We start from the raw sequence: 25,043 nt of genomic DNA, 5'->3' as shown, positions 1-25,043 counted from the left end.
ATCAAGCTGAGCAATGAACTAGTAGTCCTGTGTAATATTCTGGGGTAAAAAGCAGCAGCCTTTGAAAATGCTGTGTAAGAAATAACATTAATCCGTCATTACTTTTTCTTGTTTTTTTCCCCCTGTTCACTTGACTAAGTTCCTCTGTTCAAATAACGGAATAAAATAATTGTGTAAATAACCACTGCTAGTTATAAATGCTATAAAATGATCAGTAAGGCATGGTTTGTTATGGCCAGTCACTCTGTGTATGTCCCAGTTGTGTATCTGAAATTTCTGGCTTTATACAGATAAAGCCATACATTTAATGCCTTAAAACGTGGCTTTCAGACGTAATGTCATCGTTGCCACTAATTCCCAAAGAAAGTTTATGGTTTCTGACATTGTGCATTAAAAAATTAAATTGTTGGGTCAGAAGAATGTCAATAGCTTTTTGGTTGGTTATAGACTCACTGTATCTGTTTTCAATCCATAGCCTATAGGTATTGAAAAGGGGTGCTCAAATACAATGGCAAAACCATGAACAATAAGGGCTCCAAATAGGGAGGTTGTGAAACATTATGCCACTTAATTGCACAGTTATTCCATAGTATCCATCTGAATCAGTTTGCGTGTCTCTATAAGCAGATGCTTCCCATTCTCCCTAAATATGCCAAATATAATAATGTAAAGCACACATGGTTGGTTTGCTCAAATCAAAAAAGGGTAAGCATAATATTGTTTGTGACATTGCTGCCATACTGCTCGCTAACCTCTCAATCTGTGCTTGCATCCTCAGGTTTCTCAGTTAAATGAAGCACAGATGCCTAAGAACCCCCTGGGAAATTCTAGGTTCATGGCTGATCGGCCAATCCCTGGAGCAGAAATGAAGAGCGTTTCACAGGAGCCTCTTCCCAAACAGGACAGTGATGTGTTTCAGAATCAAAGTCCCTCCAAAAGTTTAACCCCTTGCAGATCACAGAATGAGAGCATCATTCAAGTAGTACGATTTGCTAGGACAGTGAACAGCCTGCAGAGCCTGAAGAAGGTAAAGATGTTTCTTTCATATTTGCAGTCTGTGTCATTTCCTTTTGCTAACATTGGATTTAATGTTCACGTTTGTCCGGTAGCACTAACAGTGGGGACTTTAACCATTGTTTTCTGTATATAAGTAGGGATCAGCTTTGGTGCAAAGCCTTTGCTGTTAACGGTTACCAAGTAATGTAATTTTCATCCTTTTAGCCTTTCGCAGCACTGGGTCTGCTTAGTGTTCCTTCATTCTTAGACATTTAACCCCACAATAGACTATTTATGATCTACAAATAAAGAAACCATGGACAGACACTGAGCTTTGGGCATGTAAAAGAAAGGCATTGGATAGGTCAGATACATAAGATAATGATATGTTGCTCAATCCCTCTAATCTCTTGTTTCTTATTTTTGTTGTAGTTGTCATGTTGCCTTGCATTTTATCACTGCAGGAAAGTAGTTGCAATAATAAATATATACAACAGTCATGGGAGACTACTGTGATTATGGTTGTTAGTGGGATATGACTGATACCTTTGTTTTCATGCAACAATTGTGTGGGCATCCCAAGCATTCATTGTCAATATATACACAATAGGAAGTAGCAAAGCAGAAAATTTCCCACAAAACTCAATGCTATCGCACAGCGTGCCAATACTCAATGGGTAAACTGCACCTCCTGCTGTTCTGGAGCTATTTCCCCCCTCTCTCCCAGCAACCCATTACCCATCAAATCAATGTTAATATTCTTCTTCAGATTCAGTAGGCAAGATTGATCAAGAGAAAAACCTATACATAGATTCGCACTTCTGTCACTCCAGATGGTGTCGGCCAATCCCAAACAAACATAAAATGTATACCCAAGCCAAATTCTGCAATTCCAAAAGTGCTTAGTGTTTCAAAACATTGCCCCCTCTGGTTTAGAAACCAATCAAACCACATTCAAATTTAGTATCCTTGTTAAAGGAGAAGAAACTCGTTTCACACTTGGGGGTGCCAAATTAATGTATTTACTTACCTGAAGTGAATGTATTTACTTACCTGAAACCCCGGGCTGGTGCTCCTATCAGCAGTAAACTGCACTGGGCCGGGTTTATTCCAGTGAGCACCACGGAGCACTCTTCTGGCTTCTCCTTTCTTCAAATTTCCCGTGGCAGACTCATACGCAGTTATACTTTTTAGTTAAAGTTCGCCTTTTCACTCTAATGCATATGTGCAGCTGGAAGTGGATCGCTCCGTGGTAGAGTCCTGCAGTAGGTTGGTTACCCGCAAAAAAAGCGGGTACCCTGCGGAACGAGGGAAGGCTTTTCAGGAGCGGATATAGATGTGGACCTGCAGGGTCTGCGGGTCGGGTTGCAGGTCTCTTCTTGCTGCAGCTCTCTCCCAGCAGCGTGCTTCTGTCTCTCTCCATCTTGGCTGTCACGACTTTTGATGATGTCACTTCCGGTTTGCAGCAACATCGCTTCCAGTTATATGGTAGTCGGCGGGTTGCAGGCTGGGATGCGGATAAGGCAGTTGCGGGTCCGGGTCAGGTGGTGGATCAAAGTGGGTAAATATGCAGGTTGCGGTTCGGGTTGTGGACTGCGGGTTGGGGTCGGGTCCGGGTCTTAGAAATTGGTTCCGCGCAGGACTCTACTCCGTGGTGCTCGCTTGAATAACTCCGGACTCTGCTGATAGGAGCACTGGCCCGGGGTTTCAGGTAAGTAAATACATTCACTTGGGGGTGCCTAACATTTGGCACCCCCAAGTGTGAAAAGACTTTCCTTCTCCTGTATTTGTAAGTATTATTGGTCTTTCTCTGCTTATTGTATTTTTCACAAGTTGCAGTTTCAATGCTGCTTGCCTCAGATGGAGCTTTGTTGTCTTAGTTGTATGCTGAATGCCTTCCATGGGCATTATTCTGTATTGTGGTAAATGATCCTCTAAATAATAGAGAAGGAAAGTCGATCACTGGGGGGGGGGGGTGCCAAAAGTTAGGCACTCCTAGTGATTGTATTAATTTACCTGATAACTGAAAATTTTGAATTATGGAAAGGCAGTCTCCCTCAGTCTCCATTTTATCCAAATAATCCAAATGTTTTAAAATGATTTCCTTTTTCTCTGTAATAATAAAAGTAATCCTTATTGGAAGCAAAATCAGCCTATTGGGTTTATTTAATGTTTACATGATTTTCTAGTAGACTTAAGGTATGAAGATCCAAATTACAGAAAGATCCATTATCCAGAAAGTCCCAGGTCCCGAGCATTCTGGATAGTAGGTCCCATACCTGTATGAATAAATGATAATATGAATAAATGATAAGAAAGTATGCAACTCATCTTTAATTTTGTTGCTTTTTTGTAATTGTTTACGTTTATTGTTGTGCAGCTGGTAGATTTGGAATTGGATCTGCTATTGATTGCTTGAGCTTACATACTCCAGGCAGCAGTTTGGAAGCCAGAATGGAGCATGAACACTACAAAACCTGAATAGCAAGATGAGCATTAAAAAAAAAATAGCAATGAAATTAAAACCTCACAGCAAATCTGTTGTTTGGTTGCCAAAGTCAATGGCAGCCAGAGAATTCTCACATTCAGGCCAGAACGAGGCAAAATAGGAAGGCTAATAATGAAATACAAAATACCAAAAGATCAGTTGAACAGCTGCTTAATAACGTATCCTAAAATTTTATAATAACAATAAAAAGTAACAATAAAAGGATATATTAACTCCAAAAAATAAGCGTTTTAAAGTAATGAACATATCATGTAGTGTTGCCCTGCACTGGTAAAACTGATGTGTTTGCTTCAGAAACACTACTATAGTTCATATAAACAAGCTGCTGTGGAGCAATGGCGGAAATTGAAAAATGGCTATATGGTACAGGTTAAATAGTGGATAACAGATAACATAATGGGGCACATTTACTAAGCTTGAGTGAAGGATTAGAATAAAAAATATTTTGAATTTCGAAGTTTTTTTTTTTTTGGCTACTTCGACATTCGACTACGACTTCGAATCGAACGATTCAAACTAAAAATCATTTGACTATTCGACCAATCGATAGTCTTAAGTACTGAACAAAAAAACTTCGACCACCTACTTCGCCACCTAAAACCTACCGAGCATCAATGTTAGCTTATGGCGAAGCTCCCCATAGGCTTTCCTAGCTTTTTTTGATCGAAGGAAAATCATTCGATCGATGGATTAAAATCCTTCGAATCGTTAGATTCGAAGGATTTAATCGTTCGATCGAACGATTATTCCTTTGAACGTTCGATCGAACCAATACTGCTAAATCCTTTGACTTCTATATTCGAAGTCGAAGGATTTAACTTCGAGGGTCGAATATCGAGGGTTAATTAACCCTCGATATTCGACCATTAGTAAATGTGCCCCTATGTTCTACAGAGCTTATCTGCTGTGTAACCTGAGCCTTTTCTCCATTAAATGGCTGCCCCCATTGCTACACAGCAGCTTATTTATATAAACAATAGTAGTGTTTCTGAAGCAAACACATCAGTTTTACCAGTGCAGGGCAACACTGCATTATATTCTTATTACTTTAAAACTATTTCATTTTTTTGATGAATGTAATGTTCCTTTAAATTTCGTATTTAAAAATCGAATACGATATTATACCAGTCCTTTGTATTTACAGGATGCAAACCAACAAGTGATCCTAAAGGCTGAAGAGAAGCAAGACACTGTTCTTGGGAATGAGTTTATTAGTGATTTGCCAGCTGTCCCGGGCAGAGAGAGTCTGATGGTGAAGGTTATGACTGGCAAAGAACAGGTGCCAATTCAGAGGTATGTGATTGATGCTAGTGCCTCCTCACTCTCTACACATTTCTTTCTCCTCCGTGCAGTGACTCAGACCATCATGTTAGTTAATCCTGTCTCACCACATACTGAATTGATTTCAGGTTTTATATGCACTCTGAAAGCTCAGCTAAAGGGATAATTGTCCTTATTGTTGCATTTTCCCTAATTAGACATGCAATGCTGTCTGTATGACAAGGCAATGCATTTTATACAGCTAATCAGCACGAGAGTACGAATAGTATTTTACTTCATCGACATCATTTACTTTGATCAGTTATTTTGGAATCTGAATACGTCATGCTATTTGATTATATTGATACGCTTTAAACAAAGCTTATAAACAGGTACAGGTACGTTGTGCTTCTCCAGCTACAGGGGCCAGCATCTTTTACAGCCATGTTTATCATCCGTATTCAGTACAATTCCCAAGAAAAATAAAACACCAAGACAAATCAAAAAAAATTTTTTAAAAATTTGTTTGTATACATCGAAAAAAAACACCAAGGCAACTTTACAATCGCAAAGCCTTTATTAAGAAATAACTTACCGAAACTCCGCTCTTCTTCAGATCCATCGTGCGGCGCTCGATTTCTCCTCCCTGGCTATTTCCTATAAGGAAGGCAGGAAGGAGAAATCGAGCGCCGCTCGAAGGATCGCCTGATCCCTTTCTGAAGAGGATAGTAAGCGGAGTTTCGGTAAGTTATTTCTTAATAAAGACTTTGAGATTTTAAAGTTGCCTTGGTGTTTTTTTTCGATGTATACTAACACATTTTTAAAAACATTTTTTTTGATGTTACTGGTCCTTTAACTGGCCAGCCTTTCATAAGGCAAATTAGAGAGGCTTCACTTTCCTCCTGATCAATTAGCAGTTTAAGCAGGTTTAACTTCAACAAAAAGGTTGACCCCCAGACTTATTTTGGGTCCACTGTGATAAATTCTGCTTTAGTGGAAGTCAGGTCTAATTGACCGGCAGAAAAACATCTCTTACTGGAACCCTATAGAAACATGAGTAACTGGTCCTCCAGTTGTGCAAGGCCAGGTACAGTATATGGAATAGATGCGCTACACTGTTTTGCTGAATTCTTTTTTACCTTTACTGATGTACAGTGGGAACATCTAGTTTATACCTGTCTGGAAAATTTTAGTTTTTATGGTTTGCCCCGTGCTCCCCTTTTGACTACCCTCTGAGCACATCAATGGTTGAGATACCCCAACTGCCATTCACATTAGGAACTCCTTTATTAATCTTAGATTATGTTTTGTGAATTATCCTAACTTGATTTGAGTTTTAATTAGAATTCAAATTCAAATTTTGAAATTGATCATAGTCTGGCCCTTTAAGAACTCAAATTTGACTATTCACCACCTAAAACCTGCCAAATTACTGTATAAGTCAATGGGAGAGGTCCACGGATCAATTTGGTGATGTTTGCAGCCTTCCTGACAGAATCAAGTTTTTTTTAAATTCGAGTCGAGTTTTTCAAACTCAAATTGAATTGATTCAAGTTTTCGGGTCGATTTTAATTTTCCGAGCTGAGAAAATTCGATTTTATTAATACATTTTGACCGGTCGAATTAATGGGAGTTTATGGGAGTTAAAAAAAAACAAAAAAAAAAAAAAACTCATATGAATTCGAAATTCGACTCTTGATAAATGTGCCTCTAAGACTGTTTGACTGTCCGTTTGCTAGATAGCTCAGTGTAAGTCCCAATCCTTGTTTGAAATGCATGGCAGAAAGTGAAATCAACGTTGTCTCTTGAAACAGCAGGAGTGTAACCTAATGTCTTTATTCATTACGTTTAATTAAAAAGCTTAAGGCTACAGATCACTATTTTTCCTTTTAATTAATCAGGCTGGGAAGTCTTGCTGGGCTTTGTCTGCCTGCGTATTTATGGGGAATAGAAAGGCTGTTTGGAACGACTATGAACACATAAACTCCCGATTGCAAGAAGACATAGAGCTATGTGGGGAGGGGGCTGTCATTTTTAATATATTGTGTAAACAAGCTGGAGGCACCTTGTGGCATGTGTCAAATGCATTCTATATTGCTAGCATTTCTCCTTAGATTATATGCAAAGTGAAGCCTTCTGGAATCAGGTATTGTCTCATGCCATACACACAGCACTGCCTAGATACCAAAAATGAGAATTTTAATTCTCCCATAAGGCATCATGGGCGGAGACATGCAAATCGCTCCTTTATGTCCATTTGGCCAACTATGTCTTGCACTGATGAAATCTAACAAGATGGAAACAGGCTGTCTGCAAGTTTGGATATATGATTCTGAACCATTAAGCTGTATCTGTGCTATAAACCAGCGGTTCTGGATGCATAGTTGGCCAAAGGGACATAAAGGAGTGATTTGCATGTCTCTGCCCATGATGCCTTATGGGTGAATTAAAACTCTCGTTTTTGGTATCTAGGCAGTGCTGTGTGTATGGCATTAGACAAGTAAATACCTTCTGATTCTAGAAGGCTTCACTTTGCATGTATTTGCTAATGAAGGGCTTTTTGACTCCTTTCAGCCCTTCACACCCTAACCAGGTTCGGTCCTCCTTAGAATATGAAACCTGCTCAGTATCCTGCCATCCTTCTAACTAGTGTTTTCAGTTGGTACAGTCTTTAATCACAACTGGTTTGAACTAAAGTGAAACTCGGTAGGGCTGCCATGTTTGGGGGGGGGGCATAGCTTATTTTTATTCAAATTTGCATGGCCTATGGAATATGATTAATAGATATTCTACTTACCCTGGTCAGGTTCACTTTGAAAATAAATATATAGCCCCCTCTTGTAACAGTAAGTGATTTTTAGTGACATGTATATCCTTTGCCACCATGGATTGCAGGGTACCTGATGCACCAATCACAAAGAAACATGCCTTATACCATGAAATTGCAGCAGGGCAATGGCTCCACATTGGGAACTGGGACGGTAAAGACGAGCAGATAGCATAACTGGCCAAATTGAACCTTATGTTGGGATCCAAAAATAATGCCCTGCCTCATTTACTGTTTAAGAAAGCTAAAGATCTGCACATTTAGTTGCCAGTCTTGCCATGCATGACCAGCTTTAGTTACGGTTGCAAAGTGGAGCTCTAACATTAGTGTAAGTAAAACAGCAGCCCTATGCAAATATTAATACCGAACGTTGTTTGTTTTTTTTTTTTTGTCTTTAAACATTTTGCAATTGGTCTTTTTTCTGGTCTGGATTTGATTGGATTTCCTATTTTACTCTGGGCAGCTTCAGTGTGAATTGCAGAGATCCAGTAGGCAGCCTGGTGTATCTTCCTAATGGCTCATACATTTCCCTTTTTGTTTTGATCTGCTGACGCATTTACTGTACATCAATTCACTTGAAACGCTTAGAGGCACATTTATCAAAGTCCGAATTTATCTCATTATTTTCTAAAAATACTCCAACAAAATCCTCACAGGTTTTTTTCCCCTTATTTATCAATACATTTTCCCAAGAATTTCCTGTGCAGGAAAAAACATGAACATTTTTGGATTTTCTGCACAAAAGTTCAGACTTTTCGGATTCTTGCCCAAAAAAACAGTAAATTTTAGGATTAATGCATGAAACCCAGCGCAAATCAATATATCTTCTGGACTTCTCCCATTGACTTATATGCAACCTTGGCAGTTCTGAGATGCCAGATTTTCGGATTCAGACTTTTTCCATCCTCTGGGTATAGTAAATCTAGCAAAATTTGAGTTTGCTTTTTTTTCCACTGAAAATTCCTATTTTATAGTAAAAAAACCCATGAATTTTTTGGTATTCAGACTTTAATAAATAACCCCCTTAGTGGTGAAGCCGATTTCATCTTTTGATATTTTCGTTTCTGTGGTGCAGCTGGCAAGCCATTGTGAACAAGGTGAATGCCAGGATGACAGAAGACGACATCAGATTTGGTGCTAGCAATGCTGCCGCCAAGCAGGAGATGGGTTATGCCAACGTACCTGTTGATAAATGGGACAAAGAGGCGGCGCTTTCACCCAGCTACAAAAAGGCAGATAATAATGAAGAACTGGAAATGGGTAGGGCTCTTTGACATTCAACAAGAAGACAGGGGTAACTTTCACATTGATAGTTTTGTGTTTATATTTTTATATAGATTGCTAGTACAGGTATGGGATCCGTTATCCGGAAACCCGTTATCCATAAAGCTCCGAATTACAGAAAGGTTGTCACCCATAGACTCCATTTTATCCAAATAATACAAATTTTTAAAAATGATTTCCCTTTTTTCTGTAATAAAAAAGTACCTTGTACTTTCTCCAAACTAAGACATAATTAATCATTATTGGAAGCAAAACCAGCGTATTGGGTTCATTTAATGTTTAAATGATTTTTTTATTTGACTTAAGGTATGAAGATCCAAATTACAGAAAGATCCATTATCCAAACCCCAGGTCTTAGCATTCTGGATAATAGATCCCATACCTGTATCTGTGTTTTCTATACAGCGGCACATTCCCATGCAGTCGCTTGTATAATAAGGCACAGATGTACAAAGTCATAAAGATGTTTAAAGGAGCAATCAAATAACTGTAATGTGCTAGTGTTTCACCCTAAAAATGCCCTGGTGGCTAAGTGTATCCAAGCATCTTGTTTTATGGAGTAATTCGTAAAAGAGATTGTGCCATCATTTTAGAATTTTATACCTGGAGAGAACAAAGACAGAATGGAAATTGCTCTATTGTTCTTGCTGGGAATGGGTTCTGGGAAAATCTTGTTTGAAAGTACAGATTTCTTCCCTTAGAAGAATTAGGGATGCACCGGATTATTTTGGATTCGGCTGAACCCCCGAATGCTTCGCGAAAGATTCGGCCGAGTACCGAATCCTAATTTGCATCTGCAAATTAGGGTTGGGAAGGGGAAAACATTTTTTATTTCCTTGTTTTGTGACAAAAAGTCACGCGATTTCCTTCCATGACCCTAATTTGCATATGCAAATTAGGGTTTGGTCGGGCAGAAGGATTCGGCCGAATCCGAATCCTGCTAAAAAAGGCCGAATCCCGAACCAAATCCTGGATTCGGTGCATCCCTATGAAGAATATTCTGTGTCCTGAAGAAGCTATGTCCTCGTTTACTACACACTTATCATCTAATGCCTTTTGACCCACCCAATAATCGGAGGTAAAAAATAAGTGGTCAAATCTCCCCTCTCTGCCTGTCACAAGGAAACAGTAAGAGGCCGACTTCTGCTCAGAAATGCTCAAGTAAATGTTTTTAAGCAGAGGTCCGCCTATCGGGCTATGTTTTTTTCAGGTGCAGTCTTTCCTATAGTTAATACTGTAAGCAGTGACTGGCAAAGAGGGACCGCTGGTTTTGTGAGCCAGATATAATTTAATCAAAATGCCTTAGACATGGGAAAATATCACCCTCCCCCGGATATTCGCTCTTAAAGTACCAGGAGCAGCATTTTTGATGCCCCTGGTACCCAGTGGGGCGCTGCCGCCTGAGACGACAGCCTCAACACGCCTCATTGGTGAAGCACCCCTGGTGGCAAATGTTCAGTGACCTGTTTGAAGATGTTAATCGCCTTCCTGATATTCGAGTTTTCTTCTGAGAAAAAAGTCGATTCAAGTTTAGTCGAATTCGATTCGAATTATGGGTCGGTAATATTTGTTCAAGCTTTAGATATTCTAGTTTTTTCTTAAATTCGATTCTAATTGAATTTCTAGGTCATTCAAGGCCATTCGAATTCATTTGAAGTAAAAAAAAAAAAAACTAACTTTCGACCTTTGATAAGTCTGCTCCTTAATGTTGGTCAAACCAAATTTAGCAGCTTAGAAATCTGGCAGGAGTGGAATGAGACAATTTCATGGGATGCATTTGCCATGGAGTTTGATTTGACATCACATGGTGTTGGGCAAAACGCACCTGCTTATTCTGCACATAAGCCAAACAATTATATTATAAATAGAGAAAGATTGCACCCCCCCCCAATTTCGGGCCTATACACTGATATTTTTTAACTGGTTTTATGCTTAATTGCACACAGGGCAACTGAGCATGATTGTGGTAAAATGGTTGCTTGGTTTTACCAATAAAACTGCACAATGGAAATATCCAGTTAAGTTTTCAGAGTCCTTGGTCAGAACAACATCCCATTATAATACAGTGGTGTGAAAAACTATTTGCCCCCTTCCTGATTTCTTATTCTTTTGCATGTTTGTCACACAAAATGTTTCTGCTCATCAAAAACCGTTAACTATTAGTCAAAGATAACATAATTGAACACAAAATGCAGTTTTTAAATGAAGGTTTACGTTATTAAGGGAGAAAAAAAAACTCCAAATCTACATGGGCCTGTGTGAAAAAGTGATTGCCCCCCTTGTTAAAAAATAACATCTAAAGAACTGCAGGCCTCACTTGCCTCAATTAAGGTCAGTGTTCACGACTCCACCATAAGAAAGAGACTGGGCAAAAACGGCCTGCATGGCAGATTTCCAAGGCGCAAACCACTTTTAAGCAAAAAGAACATTAAGGCTCGTCTCAATTTTGCTAAAAAACATCCCAATGATTGCCAAGACTTTTGGGAAAATACCTTGTGGACCAACGAGACAAAAGTTGAACTTTTTGGAAGGTGCGCGTCCCGTTACATCTGGCGTAAAAGTAACACAGCATTTCAGAAAAAGAACATCATACCAACAGTAAAATATGGTGGTGGTAGTGTGATGGTCTGGGGTTGTTTTGCTGCTTCAGGACCTGGAAGACTTGCTGTGATAGATGGAACCATGAATTCTACTGTCTACCAAAAAATCCTGAAGGAGAATGTCCGGCCATCTGTTCGTCAACTCAAGCTGAAGCGATCTTGGGTGCTACAGCAGGACAATGACCCAAAACACACCAGCAAATCCACCTCTGAATGGCTGAAGAAAAACAAAATGAAGACTTTGGAGTGGCCTAGTCAAAGTCCTGACCTGAATCCTATTGAGATGTTGTGGCATGACCTTAAAAAGGCGGTTCATGCTAGAAAACCCTCAAATAAAGCTGAATTACAACAATTCTGCAAAGATGAGTGGGCCAAAATTCCTCCAGAGCGCTGTAAAAGACTCGTTGCAAGTTATCGCAAACGCTTGATTGCAGTTATTGCTGCTAAGGGTGGCCCAACCAGTTATTAGGTTCAGGGGGCAATTACTTTTTCACACAGGTTTGGATTTCTTTTCTCCCTAAATAATTAATAAAACCCCTCATTTAAAAACTGCATTTTGTGTTTACTTGTGTTATCTTTGACTAATAGTTAAATGTGTTTGATGATCAGAAACATTTTGTGTGACAAACATGCAAAAGAATAAGAAATCAGGAAGGGGGCAAATAGTTTTTCACACCACTGTATTCTAATTTTGTGTAAGTATACTTTATATATGCAGTGTATTATATACACATTTAATGTTGCATAAATACTACTGAAAGGGTTGCAATTATCTCTTAGAGGCAGCCTTAGAGTCTCAGTTTGCAGAGACAATGCAAGTATTACCTTTTTCTGCCCCATTTATAGCATTTACATAGCAGATTTTAATCAGATAATGCGCTGGGAATTGGACATTCTCTCCATCAGGACAAAAAGCACATAGGGGCATATTTATTAAAAATAACATTTTCATGATTTAAAAAAGGCCTAATAGCATCACATGTGATTGTGACTTTTCCCACAGCTGAATTTTGTGGTGATCTACAAAGGGTCTATTTAGGAATTCACATGTAAAGCTGGCCATAGACGCAAAGATCTGATCGTTCGATTCCACGACCGATCGAACTTCCCCATCTCCAGACCTGCCACTAACCATTCAGATCAAATAAAGTAGTAAAAGAACAGATGTTCTGCCCCTACAGCAATCGTACAAAAGTTATATCCGACAAAGCTGGTGACAGTCTCCCACTGAAAATCGTATTATCAGCAATACATGCAGAGATATTATCAGCAGCCGACAGAAATCTTTTAACCTGTCCAGACTCTCCACACAGGGTCCGAAAATCGTACGAATCCTCGATTCGTACGATCGGATCTTTGCGTCTATGGCCACCTTAAGATATTAAATGGGTTAGTTGCCATCAAATATTTTTGTAGCAAAAAAGAAAACTCTTAAATTGCTTGGAAATCCACTTCCCGTTTTCTTCTCTAGCATCTTGACAGGCTTTGGATGGTGAGTTTTTATAGTATTGTATTGTTCTTTATAATTTTTTTATGACTGAGATTTCATCAATCTCAAAAAATCATAGTGAAAGACTACTGCATTTTTAGATTTTTCACAGGGATTTTTCGAGAAACAATGACAATATTCCTAAATGATAACGGTATAATAATCTTACATTTTAATAACTATCCCCATTAGTGCGACGTGAGCCTGATGCACTTCCAGAAGTGGTCACATACCGTACGTCTGTCATGTGCTCCCTAATATCCCCTCTGTATAGTAACCCATACTGCAGTCAGTGCTGAACACATTAGCAGTAGAGAGCGCTGTAGTTACCCATACCGAACAACAATTGGCTACTCCATTATTATTAGTGTTACACCTACTTTGTGATTTCCTCCAGTTGAAAGCTTCGAATTCTGTAATTCTGATAATTCCGCACCAGGCTGTTTTTCCATCTGCATTTATACACCTGATGGGGCATTCGTATAAAAGCAGCAGAATGGCTTTGGTTTCTTTTAGCCTAACCAACCTGAAGTGCTAGTTCACAGCCAGTCAATGGATGCTTTAGGTTCCCGAAAAAGATAAATACCTAGTTTGCTGAATCCATAGGATGCTAAGTAAATTGCAGGCTTATTAACAGCATGAGTCCTCATTGTATCTCCAAATGAGAAATCACTCTCCAGGGAAAGCAATCTCTACTCATGATTTCTCATTAAAACTTCAATTGCTAGCAAATGTTTTTCATATTTAGAGGGTGAGAAATGAAAGGAGGCCAGTACAACAGGGGGCCAGCGGATCATTTTGTGCTGAAAGCTTTTATGACAGTTGCTTTGTCAGTGATAAGCTTCTTTATCAGAAGATCTGGGGAAGTCTCTGTGCAGCTAAATCTATTGCAGGTAGTGGGAATGTCATACTCTTGTTCCACAAAGAACCTGCATTTAACAGGCCACAGTAAATCTTCATCATTGTTGCTTTTGATGAGCAAATGTGCTCTCTCCTAATATTTATGATGCATTACCAGGGGTTCCATGAATAATATTGTGGTTTTGCTTCAAAACTAAATGCCTGAATGTATTTGTAACACTATTTAGATGATGGGGTGCTCACACTTTCTATTACCTTCAGATGTAGAACCTCAGACTGGGCTGAACAAGTCACAACTTTCAGTAGAGCATGTGTTACGTGGGACCCTTTCTCTCAGATGGGCTCTTGCTCTATTAGTGGAGGAAGGGTCAACCACACTGAATTCACTTGGGTGCCAATTGTTCTTGAAACAAATAACTCATTATGTTTTACACAATTGTTACACATTTATGAATGCACCATCTGAACAGAACTACCAATCACTTCACAGGTAACTTTAGACAATATCATTACACTTAATGATGTTACACAAACTTAGCAGTTGCAGACACCCAGACTGGTATTAAAGTCTGCCAGTATAGTCTGTAGTATGGTGATTCCATTTCTAATACTGTGTAACACAGAAAACCATATGTGAGGGGAAGTCCCCAAGAAGACTGTAGTGATAGACATACCCTTGAGCCGTTCTGGTTAAAGCCTCAGGAGAGGTGCAGTACCCTCCGAACACATGGACAAGTAATGCAGGGGTCAGTTCAGGCCATGGTGGCACTTAATGAGGTGTGTCAAAAAGCTACCCCAGGTAAGTTTTAGCAGCAGAATTTCCATGTATTTGTTAGTTCTCTACCCAATCTGGTTTCCTTTCATATCCTCCAGAGCACAGTTGAGGACATTGTGTATATTTGTCTTGAGAGGGATTGGTACCACCAGACACATAGTAAACTACTGCACAGGTCTGTGGAGTCGGTACATAAATCCTTTGACTCTGACCCCTCCGTTTATGGTACCTAAATCCTTGGTTTTAAATATACTAATGTATTTTCCATGTTGGTTGAAAGTTAAAGGAGAATTCAACCCTACCCTATGTAGACCCACCTCCCTCCTCCCCCCCAGCCTAGCTGCCCCCCCCCCCGGGAAATGTCCCTAACTTTTTACTTACCCATCGGTGCAGATTCAGGGATCGCCGTTCACAGCAGCCATCTTCCGGGTCTTTGTGTATTTTTCTGGTGCTTCTGCAATGTCCATCTATTTCAGCACACATGCTGAAAATCGGGAAATTGCTCCAACTGTGCATGTGCTGCTTCGCCGGTCTCAGTCTCAGATTACCAAAGACCCAGAAGATGGCTGCCGTGAACTATGATCCCTGAATCTGCACCGAGGGGTAAGTAAAAAGTTAGGGACATTTCCCGGTGGAGGGGGGGCCGCTAGGCTGGGGGAGGAGGAGGGAGGGGGGTCTAAGTAGGGTAGGGGGTAGGGTTTTTTTTAGTTGACGGTTGAATTCTCCTTTAAGTACACAAAAAAATATAAACCACATCCTTTGGTAATTCTACACCAAAATCAAAATTAAACTTTTAAACCAAAAGCAATTTGATAACATAAAACAACATATAAAATATTAATTGAACCTTTGATATAAATGTTAAATACAATCCAAAATTAACTTACAGTAAGTATTGTTCTTATAAATAGGATTGCTTTTGCCATTTCCTCCTTCATAGAAGTTCTCAAATCTGATTTGATTATTAGGAGTCAGGGCATTTTTGGCGACTCCAACTCCAGATACCCAAATTTGCTTCTGACTCCACAGCTCTGGTGCTGCAGGGGTCAGTAGTAGTGGTGCATTTTCCCCAAAAAACATACTAATGCAATTCATAGAAAGAACTGCTTTAGGGGCTCAGTACAGGTACAGTGTCCCTGGAACACAGTAAAGTGGGAATACAACAGGGGAATATTTCAGAGAGAGAGAGAGCATCAAAACTGTGAGTCTTGTATTACTAATTTTATGTCCTTTTTTTTTTGTATTTACAATATTGCCTATATCACGTGTTCCCAAAACTGGGGCAAGGTAAACACCCCAGCACCCAAGGAAGTAGCATGAAGTTAATGGATCTCTTGCATTTATTTCTCCTCTTGCTCTGAGCAATGCTGGAGACAGCGCAATTTGATGACATGGCCTACGTGTGTACGTGTTTAGAGAAGGGTGGAAAAAAACCTCTGCAATGAATAATTGAATCATCTTCTCACAGATGCCGCGATGATTGACAGAGACGAAAACCTGCAGTCCCGGAAGCAGCACGTCGTACAGGAGCCACTGGTAAGAGAGAGCCTTTACCATGAAGCACCCAACCACCGTGATCTGCTTTTTCCCACATCATTGAGATTCAGCCGATATGAGGCCCAAACCAAGATGTACAGGGGTGGGGGTTAATCCTTACTGCCACTAGCCAAGATTCTTACATAGACATCCTTTTTGCACTTTCAGAGCTTTCTTCTGTTGTTTTTCTGTTGTTGAATTTTTATTTTCATGTTATTTTTTTAAAGTGACAGTTTGCTTTTAATACAAACCGTAACAAAAAATAAGAACACCATACATAAAGAAAAAAAAAACAGGTGGGTATGCACGGTTCATTGCTTTTGTTTTTTTATTTATTTGGTTTTACACGCTGTTATCAATAAAAGGCATAGTGAAGAATAGCATTGCAGTAGGAATAACAGTAAAATATTAGTCTTAATGTGGGATGTTCTCCAGGTCTAAATAGTCCATCCAGCATTGCCAAACCTGGTCAACTTTATTGGGTATACCCCTTTGTATGTATACAATGCGTTCCAGCGTGAGATGCTCTCGCAGAAGGTTTTTCCACACACCAGTAGTAGGAGGGTCACCTAAAAGCCATTTAAGAGCAATACATTTACAATGATTCTTGTATTGATGTTAGTGTGTGATGAGATGTAATCAGGGGTGTTACCACCCCTAACAAACATGTTTTAGGGGATACTTGAACTGAGGTTGTGGTGGCCACAGATAATAAATTGCAGACCTTACGCCACAATTGGACAACTACGGGATATTTCCACATAAGATGTAATAAATTTGCCCCTGTTGTTTGGCATTTAACAGTTATCATGAAGCTGCATGTTTGAGAAATAAATTATAATTGGAGAAAGTGCTAATGGTTATAAAAATGAGGAAAGGCATGTTTAGTGATGTGGCTATGGGTGGAGAAAGCTTGCTTGAGAAAGATAAGAGCAAGCTACATGGATACTTTGGGAAGGCAAGGTAGTGTTCCTCTCAGGGTGGGGGAACAGCCCTTAAAATCGGATGGTTAGAGGCTTGCCCATCTCACCCATGTAGGAGGTGCATGAATGTAGGAAACTGGTAGAACAAGCTGGTGTTGTGCAGATAGGGAGAAAATGTGACCTAGCAAAGATTTCTTTCACTACAGGTTCCAGAGGATGCCGCTGATCCAGCCAAAGATCCCAACAATCAGGGGGAAGATGAGTTTGAGGAGGCTGAGGTCGACAGGCCTGAGTTTAATCATAAAGCAGCTTCGGCAGAGCAGCAAGTTCATCTCCTGGCAGCAAAGGTACATATACCCATACTTGTATTTATTATTCCCCTAACAGTGACAGAATGCATTATCTCTATGAAATGTTAAAGGACAAGTAAAGATGAATTCACGAGGGTGTGCCCAGGGCTGTATTTACCATATACTGTAGGCACCCAAGAGCTACTGTATAATGAACTACTATATATAATTCATTATGATAGGTGTGTGTGTATGTATATATAAAAGCGAATATAAAGGTAATCATTACTGTATAAATCTTATGACTATGCGAATAGTGGGTTTAGTCAAAACAATCTGCCGTTACATTCTCAGAACATCAAGGGTAAAGTTTATTCCAAGTTTAAAATGAAAAAACTGCAAAATAGGTCCATCTGATTTGGTAGAGAGTTTGGTATGTGGCCAAAGCCTAAGGTTTGTATTTCAACGCTCTAACTTTTTCAAAACTTCCTCTCGTTCCTTTGAAACACTGCAGAGTAGCGCTCTTCAATCTGTGGCTACTGCTGTTCTGCACTTCGGCTTCTACCCACCCAATGGGCTGTCGTTGTGATGCTGCACATGAGCAACAGCTGGAGGGCCGCCACACTGCTTTTTGACAATCACTGCTTTTTGTAGTAACCTTAGTATCCCATTAGATCAACAAACAAATATGCACAAAAAGCTAAAAGTGTCAGATCAGGTCATTAGTTTGTGCTATGTCACTACTATGGCAATCCTGTATAATTGCTGCCTGAAGCCTCAGAGGGCCACAATGTGTTGGCGCTATATATATATATATATATATATATATATATATATATATATATATATATATATATATATATATATATATATATATATATATATATATTAATGGTAGGTGGCATATGAAGCTGAGAGGTCCAGAGAAGAACCAAAAGACCACTACCAGGATGACCAAGAAGTTAGTGATTTTAAAGTAATGTGAAACACAATGGGTAGTACAAGGGGTCCTGTGCAGCTGACCCTATGCCTCACCTCCTCGTTGTCTTGCTCCTGTGCTCTGACAAGGATGAGGGGCAAATACATTGGTAGTGCAAAGAGGAAAGTTGTGCTTGCTGCATTAAAATAACTAAAATATGAGCAATTTAGCAGGGCAAACTTTTTTTTACTTCCCATGGTAAAGTGGTGCCTGAAATAAGGATGTCCGCTTATGTCATGCTAGGAACATCACTAACAATGGGATTTTGGTTTTGCCAACACCTGAGAATTCGATCTGACAGGGTTGGACGTGGTTTACTATGCAGCAGACATTGTATCTCGGTTCATTTGTATTCTCCAACCTGCCACATCCTATTCAAAGGGTTGAGTCCAGAAGCACTACAAAGCCAAAGTAGAATTGTTATTTATATACTCACATCATGTTCTCTAGAAATGCGGCACAATCTCCTAAAATGCTGACAAAAATGATGTACAGATACATGGTGTAGCTTCTTTTATAGATTTTACTGGTGTTTTTAGATCAGTTTCTTATGAATGTGAGAGTCAGTGCTGCCAACAGTCTCGAGTGGCCCTTTCAGGTTATTTAGGCACCATACAGTGTTACTGCTGATTTCTCAAAAATAGATATTGGGGTAAGGCAGTCTTTATGTTCATGTCGGGAACCGTTTATTAAGCATACATTGGTTAATATAAATAAATATTAGGGATGCACCGAATCCACTATTTTGGATTCGGCCGAAACCCCCGCATCCTTCGTGAAAGATTCGACCGAATTCCGAATCCTAATTTGCATACGGAAATTAGGGGTGGGAAGGGAAAAACATCTTAGACGTCCTTGTTTTGCGACAAAAAGACACGCAATTTCCCTCTCCGCCCCAAATTAGGATTCAGTTCGGCCGGGAAGAAGGATTCGGCCGAATCCTGCTGAAAAAGGCCGAATCCTGGATTCGGTGCATCCCTAATAATTATATACACAGGTATGGGATCCCTAATTTAGAAACGTACTAATGAAAGCTCAGAATAATGGGAAGCGTGTCTCCCATAGAGTACATTTTAAGCAAATAATTAATTTTTTAAAATGTTATTTCCTGTTCCTCTGTAGTAATACAACAGTACTTTGATGGCATACATTAATATTGGTGTCCTGTTGGGCAATTTTTCCAGGAAAACCCCTTTGCCTCATAGCAGAAAATATAAAGTATAACTGATGGTGCCCCAAGGCTCATACTTCAGCCCCCACAACAGTGGGCAGCACTGATGCAATAGTTTACCTGCCACCTTATTGCCCCACCTCACTCTCTTCCTGCCCAAATGCCCCCCTGGCATTGGCAGGTGCCCCTTTTTGTATCCTGCTGAAGACGGCTCTGATTTTGGTTTCAAGCCAGATTCCTCCTCAACAAACTCTTTCAGGTCACCTCGGATAAGCCAGCAGCCTCAACAAAAAAAAACCAGAAGCAATTGATCCTCTGGGGATTTCGATTCTCTGCTAGAGGAAGCCTTTCTGTCTGCACGTCATTACTGCTCTCAGCTCAGTGAGGAGCTTCTGTGGGTTTTATCTGTTCTAAATAAGACCTTGTGAATCCATAAAGTCAGATATGACATTGCACATTCCCTAGTGTGAGTACAGCGTTTAGAAACTTTCATGAGGCTGCTGCATAAAAATCCAAGTATACCATTTAAAAGGGAAACAACGCCATTTGTACAAGTAGTAGATAGCTTTCCTGTATTTGCATATCAATATAGATTATGGTTATGGCTTACTTAAAGTAAGCCATAACCATAATCTATTGCTTTATACCCTTGACATCCCTTCTCTGCAATATTGACTGTCTCAGCAGTGATGTTTCCTAAAGACTGCTATAAAGAAACCTTGTCATTTTAACACTATGCCACACAAATGTGTTTAAAGGGGTTGTTCACCTTGGAGTTAACTTTTAGGGCTCTTACAGACGAGCGTTTTTACCTGCGCTCCCATGCGTTCCAGTTTCATGCGTTCAGCCGCAGGGGAGCGCAGGAGTAGACTCACTGAATTCTTTTCAATGTGGCTGTACTCACACAGATGCATGTAAGCGCCAAACGCAACATGCTGCGTCCAAATCTGCGTTTGGCGCTTACATGCATTTGTAAGCGCATGTCTACTATCCATGTTGTATTTAAGGTTGTTCTTGCCATTTCTGCTGCCAAAAGTTTCAAAGAATTAAGCTAAGAAACTGAATACAGGTATAAGATCTATTTTCCAGCAAGACTGGGACCTGGGGTTTTCCAGATAATGGATCTTTTTTTTATAATTTTGATCTCTATACCTTAAGGGTGGTGATTCAGGGGAGATTAGTCGCCCAGCGACAAATCTTCTGTTCTTCAGGGCGACTAATCTCCCGGAAATACCTTCCTGCCGGCAAGAATACAAATCGCCGGCGGAAGTGCTTCGGATTTCTGAAGTCTCCCGAAGTTTCCTTACAACTTCAGGGCGACTTTGGAAATTTATTCCATCCCACTGGGAACTCGTATTGTTGCCAGCGGGAAGGCATTTGGGGAGCTTAGTCGCCGGAAGAAGAGAAGATTTGTCGCTAAACGACTAATCTCCCCTGAATCTTCACGTGTGCCACCACCCTAAATCTACTTAAAATCCTTTGAAATGAAATAAACCCAATAGGACTGTTTTGCCACCAGTTTGAATTCATGTTGCTTAGTTAGCATTAAGTACAAAGTACTGTTTTAATACTGCAGAGGAAAAATGACATTTTTAAAAATAAGAATGAATTGCTTAAACCGCAATCTACGGGAAATTACATTCTTGTTATTCGGAGCTGTCTGGAAAAGGGGTTTCTGGATAAGGGGTCCCACACCTGTATTGGCATGTAGATGCCTAAGAGTAAAAATAAATACAATTAGCTGGTCTTCTGGCAGTGTATTATGAAGGCTTTGTATGCACAAAACACTTTCTCCTCTCTCGTTTGTAACTTTATTTTTTTAACTGAATTTAAGGTCACTCTTTAGTATGTCACAGAATGGCCATTGCTAGCAACTTTTGAATTTTTCAAAAACATTTTTTATAGTTGTTGAATTTGTACATGATGTTATTAGGCCCTGATTTTTTTGGTTTGGGCACGGAGAAACAGCAGATAAACACAACAAGCCATTGTTCCAGGGAAGGTCGATGTGTTCCACGTGTCTCTCTGCATTCAGCTTATTCATGTTCAACCCTGAACCATCTCTCCTCTTTCTTTGGTTTTTCTCATTTCTTTTATTTCTTCTGACAGGAGGAACATGGAGGGGAGCTTGAAAATGCGGAGGATTTGGATGAAGATCACAAAAGGGCAGATACCCAGGATATAAAAAGCAAGAGAGATGACTATTACTGACTTGCTTTTTAAACTCCAGCACTCAGATGGAGAGAAAGAGGAGGATAAGGTGTCCCTCAGGGTAATGCTCTATTTTATTCTATGCACGGTGTAGAGGACACTGGGGATGTTGTCGGATAGAGTGCTAGAGGGACAGGAGCCTGACACTCTGCAAGCACAGTATGAGGCCTCCTTTATTAGGCTGGACTGTGGCTCAGAAACGGGTGGTTCTTTAGTAACAAATGTGCTTTCACATTGTTTCTCACCATGGAGAGAATGTACAGATCTCGCTCTGCTGATTGTGCCTACATATTTGTATAGGGATGTCAAGACCAGCAAAGCCATTATTGCAAAAACAAACCTTTGTTTAAGTGTTCAATGTTGTTTGTCTATTCTTAATTATTCTCCAATACAAACCATTTTCAAACATATCTTACACACACTGTATGCCTGCTGCAGTCATACAGCCATTGGAGTGTGCCATATTACATGCAAGCAGGGACCTATGTGGCATCCTTGGCTTATCTGATATAAAACTGTCCTCAATATAAAGAAATCTCAGCGCTTTTAGCTGCAAGAGAGCAAAAAAAAAAATAGTATTTTAGTAGCAGCCTTCCCAAAAGTCAAAGGGGAGAATAGAGGGCAAACCAAAGAAATGTTCACTATGAGGATTAGTGAAGACGGGTGCTTGCACACTCCTAAAAAGAATTTCCGTGTATAAATCCTCTCCTGCTGTGAGGGAATTGTTAACTTTTTCTATAACTTGCTCACTAGAATGTATAGCCATGAATATACATTATATTTAGATAGATACAGTATAATATTATTAGTATTAAATAGGCATTACAGGCACTCAGAAAGTCATTAGTTCCCCCAGGGAAATGCTGCTAAAGGGTGTTGGGAATATTGTGTCTCTGTTGTCACACCCCTGGAAACAACAATGGTTCCTTGCACAATCAAGCAGCCACACTATCAAAACGTATATTTAGTGCCTAATTCTAAGCACGTTAAGCATAGAAATTCACCTTCTGCTTACACATAGAAATCGATGGGGTTTTTTTTTTTATATTTCAGTTATAATAAATATGTAGCACCTGTGAGTTTGTGAGATGACCCAGGCCATTTTAGCTAATCACTGAATGTGGATAAGATCGTTATGTTCTGCCCTTACAAAATGGTTTAATTGTATTTAATCTGCTGCTACATCCTTCTCATAATACTACCTTTTTACTTTACTTAATTAGTAAAGTGTCCACAATGCACTTTGACCAGATTTTTTTTTTTTTAACCCACAGGCACAAAATGGTCGCGGGTGCAGCCTGCCTTGTAAGGGGAGACACTCGGCATTTACATGCACATCCGTTACATGAGTTTCATTACACAAAAAAGGCTTAGTTGATTGAGGAAGGCATTAAAGGATAACTAAACCCTAAAAATGAATATGGTTAAAATTGCCATATTTTATATACTGAACTTATTGCACCAGCCTAAAGTTTCAGCTTGTCAATAGCAGCAATGATCCAGGACTTCAAACTTGTCACAGGGGGTCACCATCTTGGAAAGTGTCTGTGACACTCACATGCTCAGTGGGCTCTGAGCAGCTGTTGAGAAGCTAAACTTAGGGATCGTCGCAAATTATCAAGCAGAAAATGAGGTTTATCTGTAATATAAGCTGATACTACAGTGCTGATTATTAAATTCTGATGCTAATTGCACTGGTTCCTGAGCTGCCATGTAGTAATAACCTGTATTAATTACGAATCAGCCTTATATTGTGATATTTCTATTCTGTATATACAGTATATTGTGAGTGGGTCCCTAAGCTCAGTAAGTGACAGCAGCACAGAGCATGTGCAGTGAATCAGCAGAAAAGAAGATGGGGAGCTACTGGGATATCTTTGGAGACACAGATCTTCCTAAAGGGATGTGATTGCCTTGAGCTGGTACAGAAGCCCAAAATATGTACAACCAGTGATGGGCAAATAAATTCACAGCAAATTTTCGCATTTTGCAGCAAGTGAATTAATCTACGAAACTGCGGCGACAATTCACCGTCGAAAAATCCGATGCATCCAAAACAAATTGGCGCAAACATAAAAATTTTCCCATGACAGTCTCGCTTTAAGTTGCACCTCCTTCAAAGTCTTGGGGCATGTATTTGGGCATGTAATGCATGTATTGGCTCCAATTAAAATATATGTTACACACTTACACCTTGTTAATGTAATTTTCCCTTTTGAGGAGGTCTCCCAGTATAAATGTCTGGCACAGGAAAGAGAGTCACAAATCCACTGGTAGTATAAAACTTCCAATCCAGTGATTTAGTTAAAACTTAGCAATTAATAACATGAAAAGAACAGGGGAATATTAGCAGCTCTAAATGCTCTGCCCATTCCACATTAGCACCGCAGAGTTGCACAGCCATGGCTGCATTGTATATTTCTCTATACCAGGGAGTTGCACATCTGCCTCATAGGGGCTCATTTACTACAACTGGGACAATTTGGCATAGGGCAGTACAAATTTCAGCATATGAGCCTATGTAAGCATCTCTAGACCAAAGTTTATTGACTTGATATTGTCTACTGGGCAAGTTAGAAAATCTCATGTGACAAGGACTAATTGGTAATTGGTTACAGGGGTTACTGCACTGGGACACATATGGACAGTGTTAATAAATGGAACCTTTGTCTCTTGTGAGGCCCTCTACTTTCTAGAAATTGTATGTTGCACATTAATGTGCAGCATTAAATAGGACAGGGGTCCCCAACCTTTTTTACCCGTGAGCAACATTCAGATTTAAAAGGAATTGGGAGCAATACAAGCATGAAAAATGTTCCTGGAAGTGCTGAATAAGGGCTGTGATTAGCCATTTGGTAGCCCCAATCTACAGGAGGCTCATTTTGGTAGAGCACCTATATTTTATGCAACCAAAACTTTCATACAAGCCAGTAATTAAAAAATAAGCACCTGCAACATTCAAGAGGTTGGAGAGCAACATGTTACTCACGAGCCACTGGTTGGAGATTACTGAAATAGGAGTTAAACACTTGGCATAAGGGCACTTTGGCGCAGAAACGAGCGCAGTATTTAGAGCAGCCCAGGTGCTGTTTAAATGACATGCCTTTGCAGAGATATCAAATAATCCCATGTAATTAAGTTGATGATCCAATCCAGGCATCTTTGATACCTTGATTTCATGTTGCCATATAGTGCATAGTAATTAGCTTTTAAAAACATCAAGGACTGGATCATTATCACTGTAATGACGTGGGGTTAGATGAAATCTCTGCCTTTGCCAACACTTTAAAGCTGTAGTTGCTTTGCTGCTGTGTGTGCACAATGGGTCTGTA

The 25,043-nt window shown here is 39.8% G+C and overlaps 1 protein-coding gene across 6 annotated transcripts in view; it reads left to right on the top strand.

The window, feature by feature from the left end:
- LOC108697649 (Golgi integral membrane protein 4) overlaps window positions 1-23,204 on the top strand; it is a 51,804-nt gene extending 28,600 nt beyond the window's left edge. For 3 of the 6 annotated variants that reach the window (XR_001932463.2, XR_005963069.1, XR_005963068.1), the window contains 7 exons: window positions 779-1,027; window positions 4,650-4,798; window positions 8,668-8,852; window positions 16,070-16,137; window positions 17,267-17,407; window positions 21,610-21,772; window positions 22,986-23,198. Coding sequence is in view for 2 of the 6 variants with exons in the window: in XM_018227897.2 (XP_018083386.1) it covers window positions 779-1,027; window positions 4,650-4,798; window positions 8,668-8,852; window positions 16,070-16,137; window positions 17,267-17,407; window positions 21,610-21,711 (894 nt within the window). In the remaining 4 variants the exon portion in view is untranslated. Of the gene's footprint in view, window positions 1-778; window positions 1,028-4,649; window positions 4,799-8,667; window positions 8,887-16,069; window positions 16,138-17,266; window positions 17,408-21,609 lie in introns of those variants that run through there. The other 3 variants (XR_005963067.1, XM_018227897.2, XM_041571440.1) reach the window with 3 other exon arrangements.
- Window positions 23,205-25,043: the final 1,839 nt, after the last annotated feature.

The sequence above is a fragment of the Xenopus laevis genome, chromosome 7S (genome assembly GCF_017654675.1).
Source record: "Xenopus laevis strain J_2021 chromosome 7S, Xenopus_laevis_v10.1, whole genome shotgun sequence".
Lineage (NCBI taxonomy): Eukaryota > Metazoa > Chordata > Amphibia > Anura > Pipidae > Xenopus > Xenopus laevis.
Note: the sequence above shows the minus strand (reverse complement) of the source record. Positions and strands in the feature narration are given on the sequence as shown.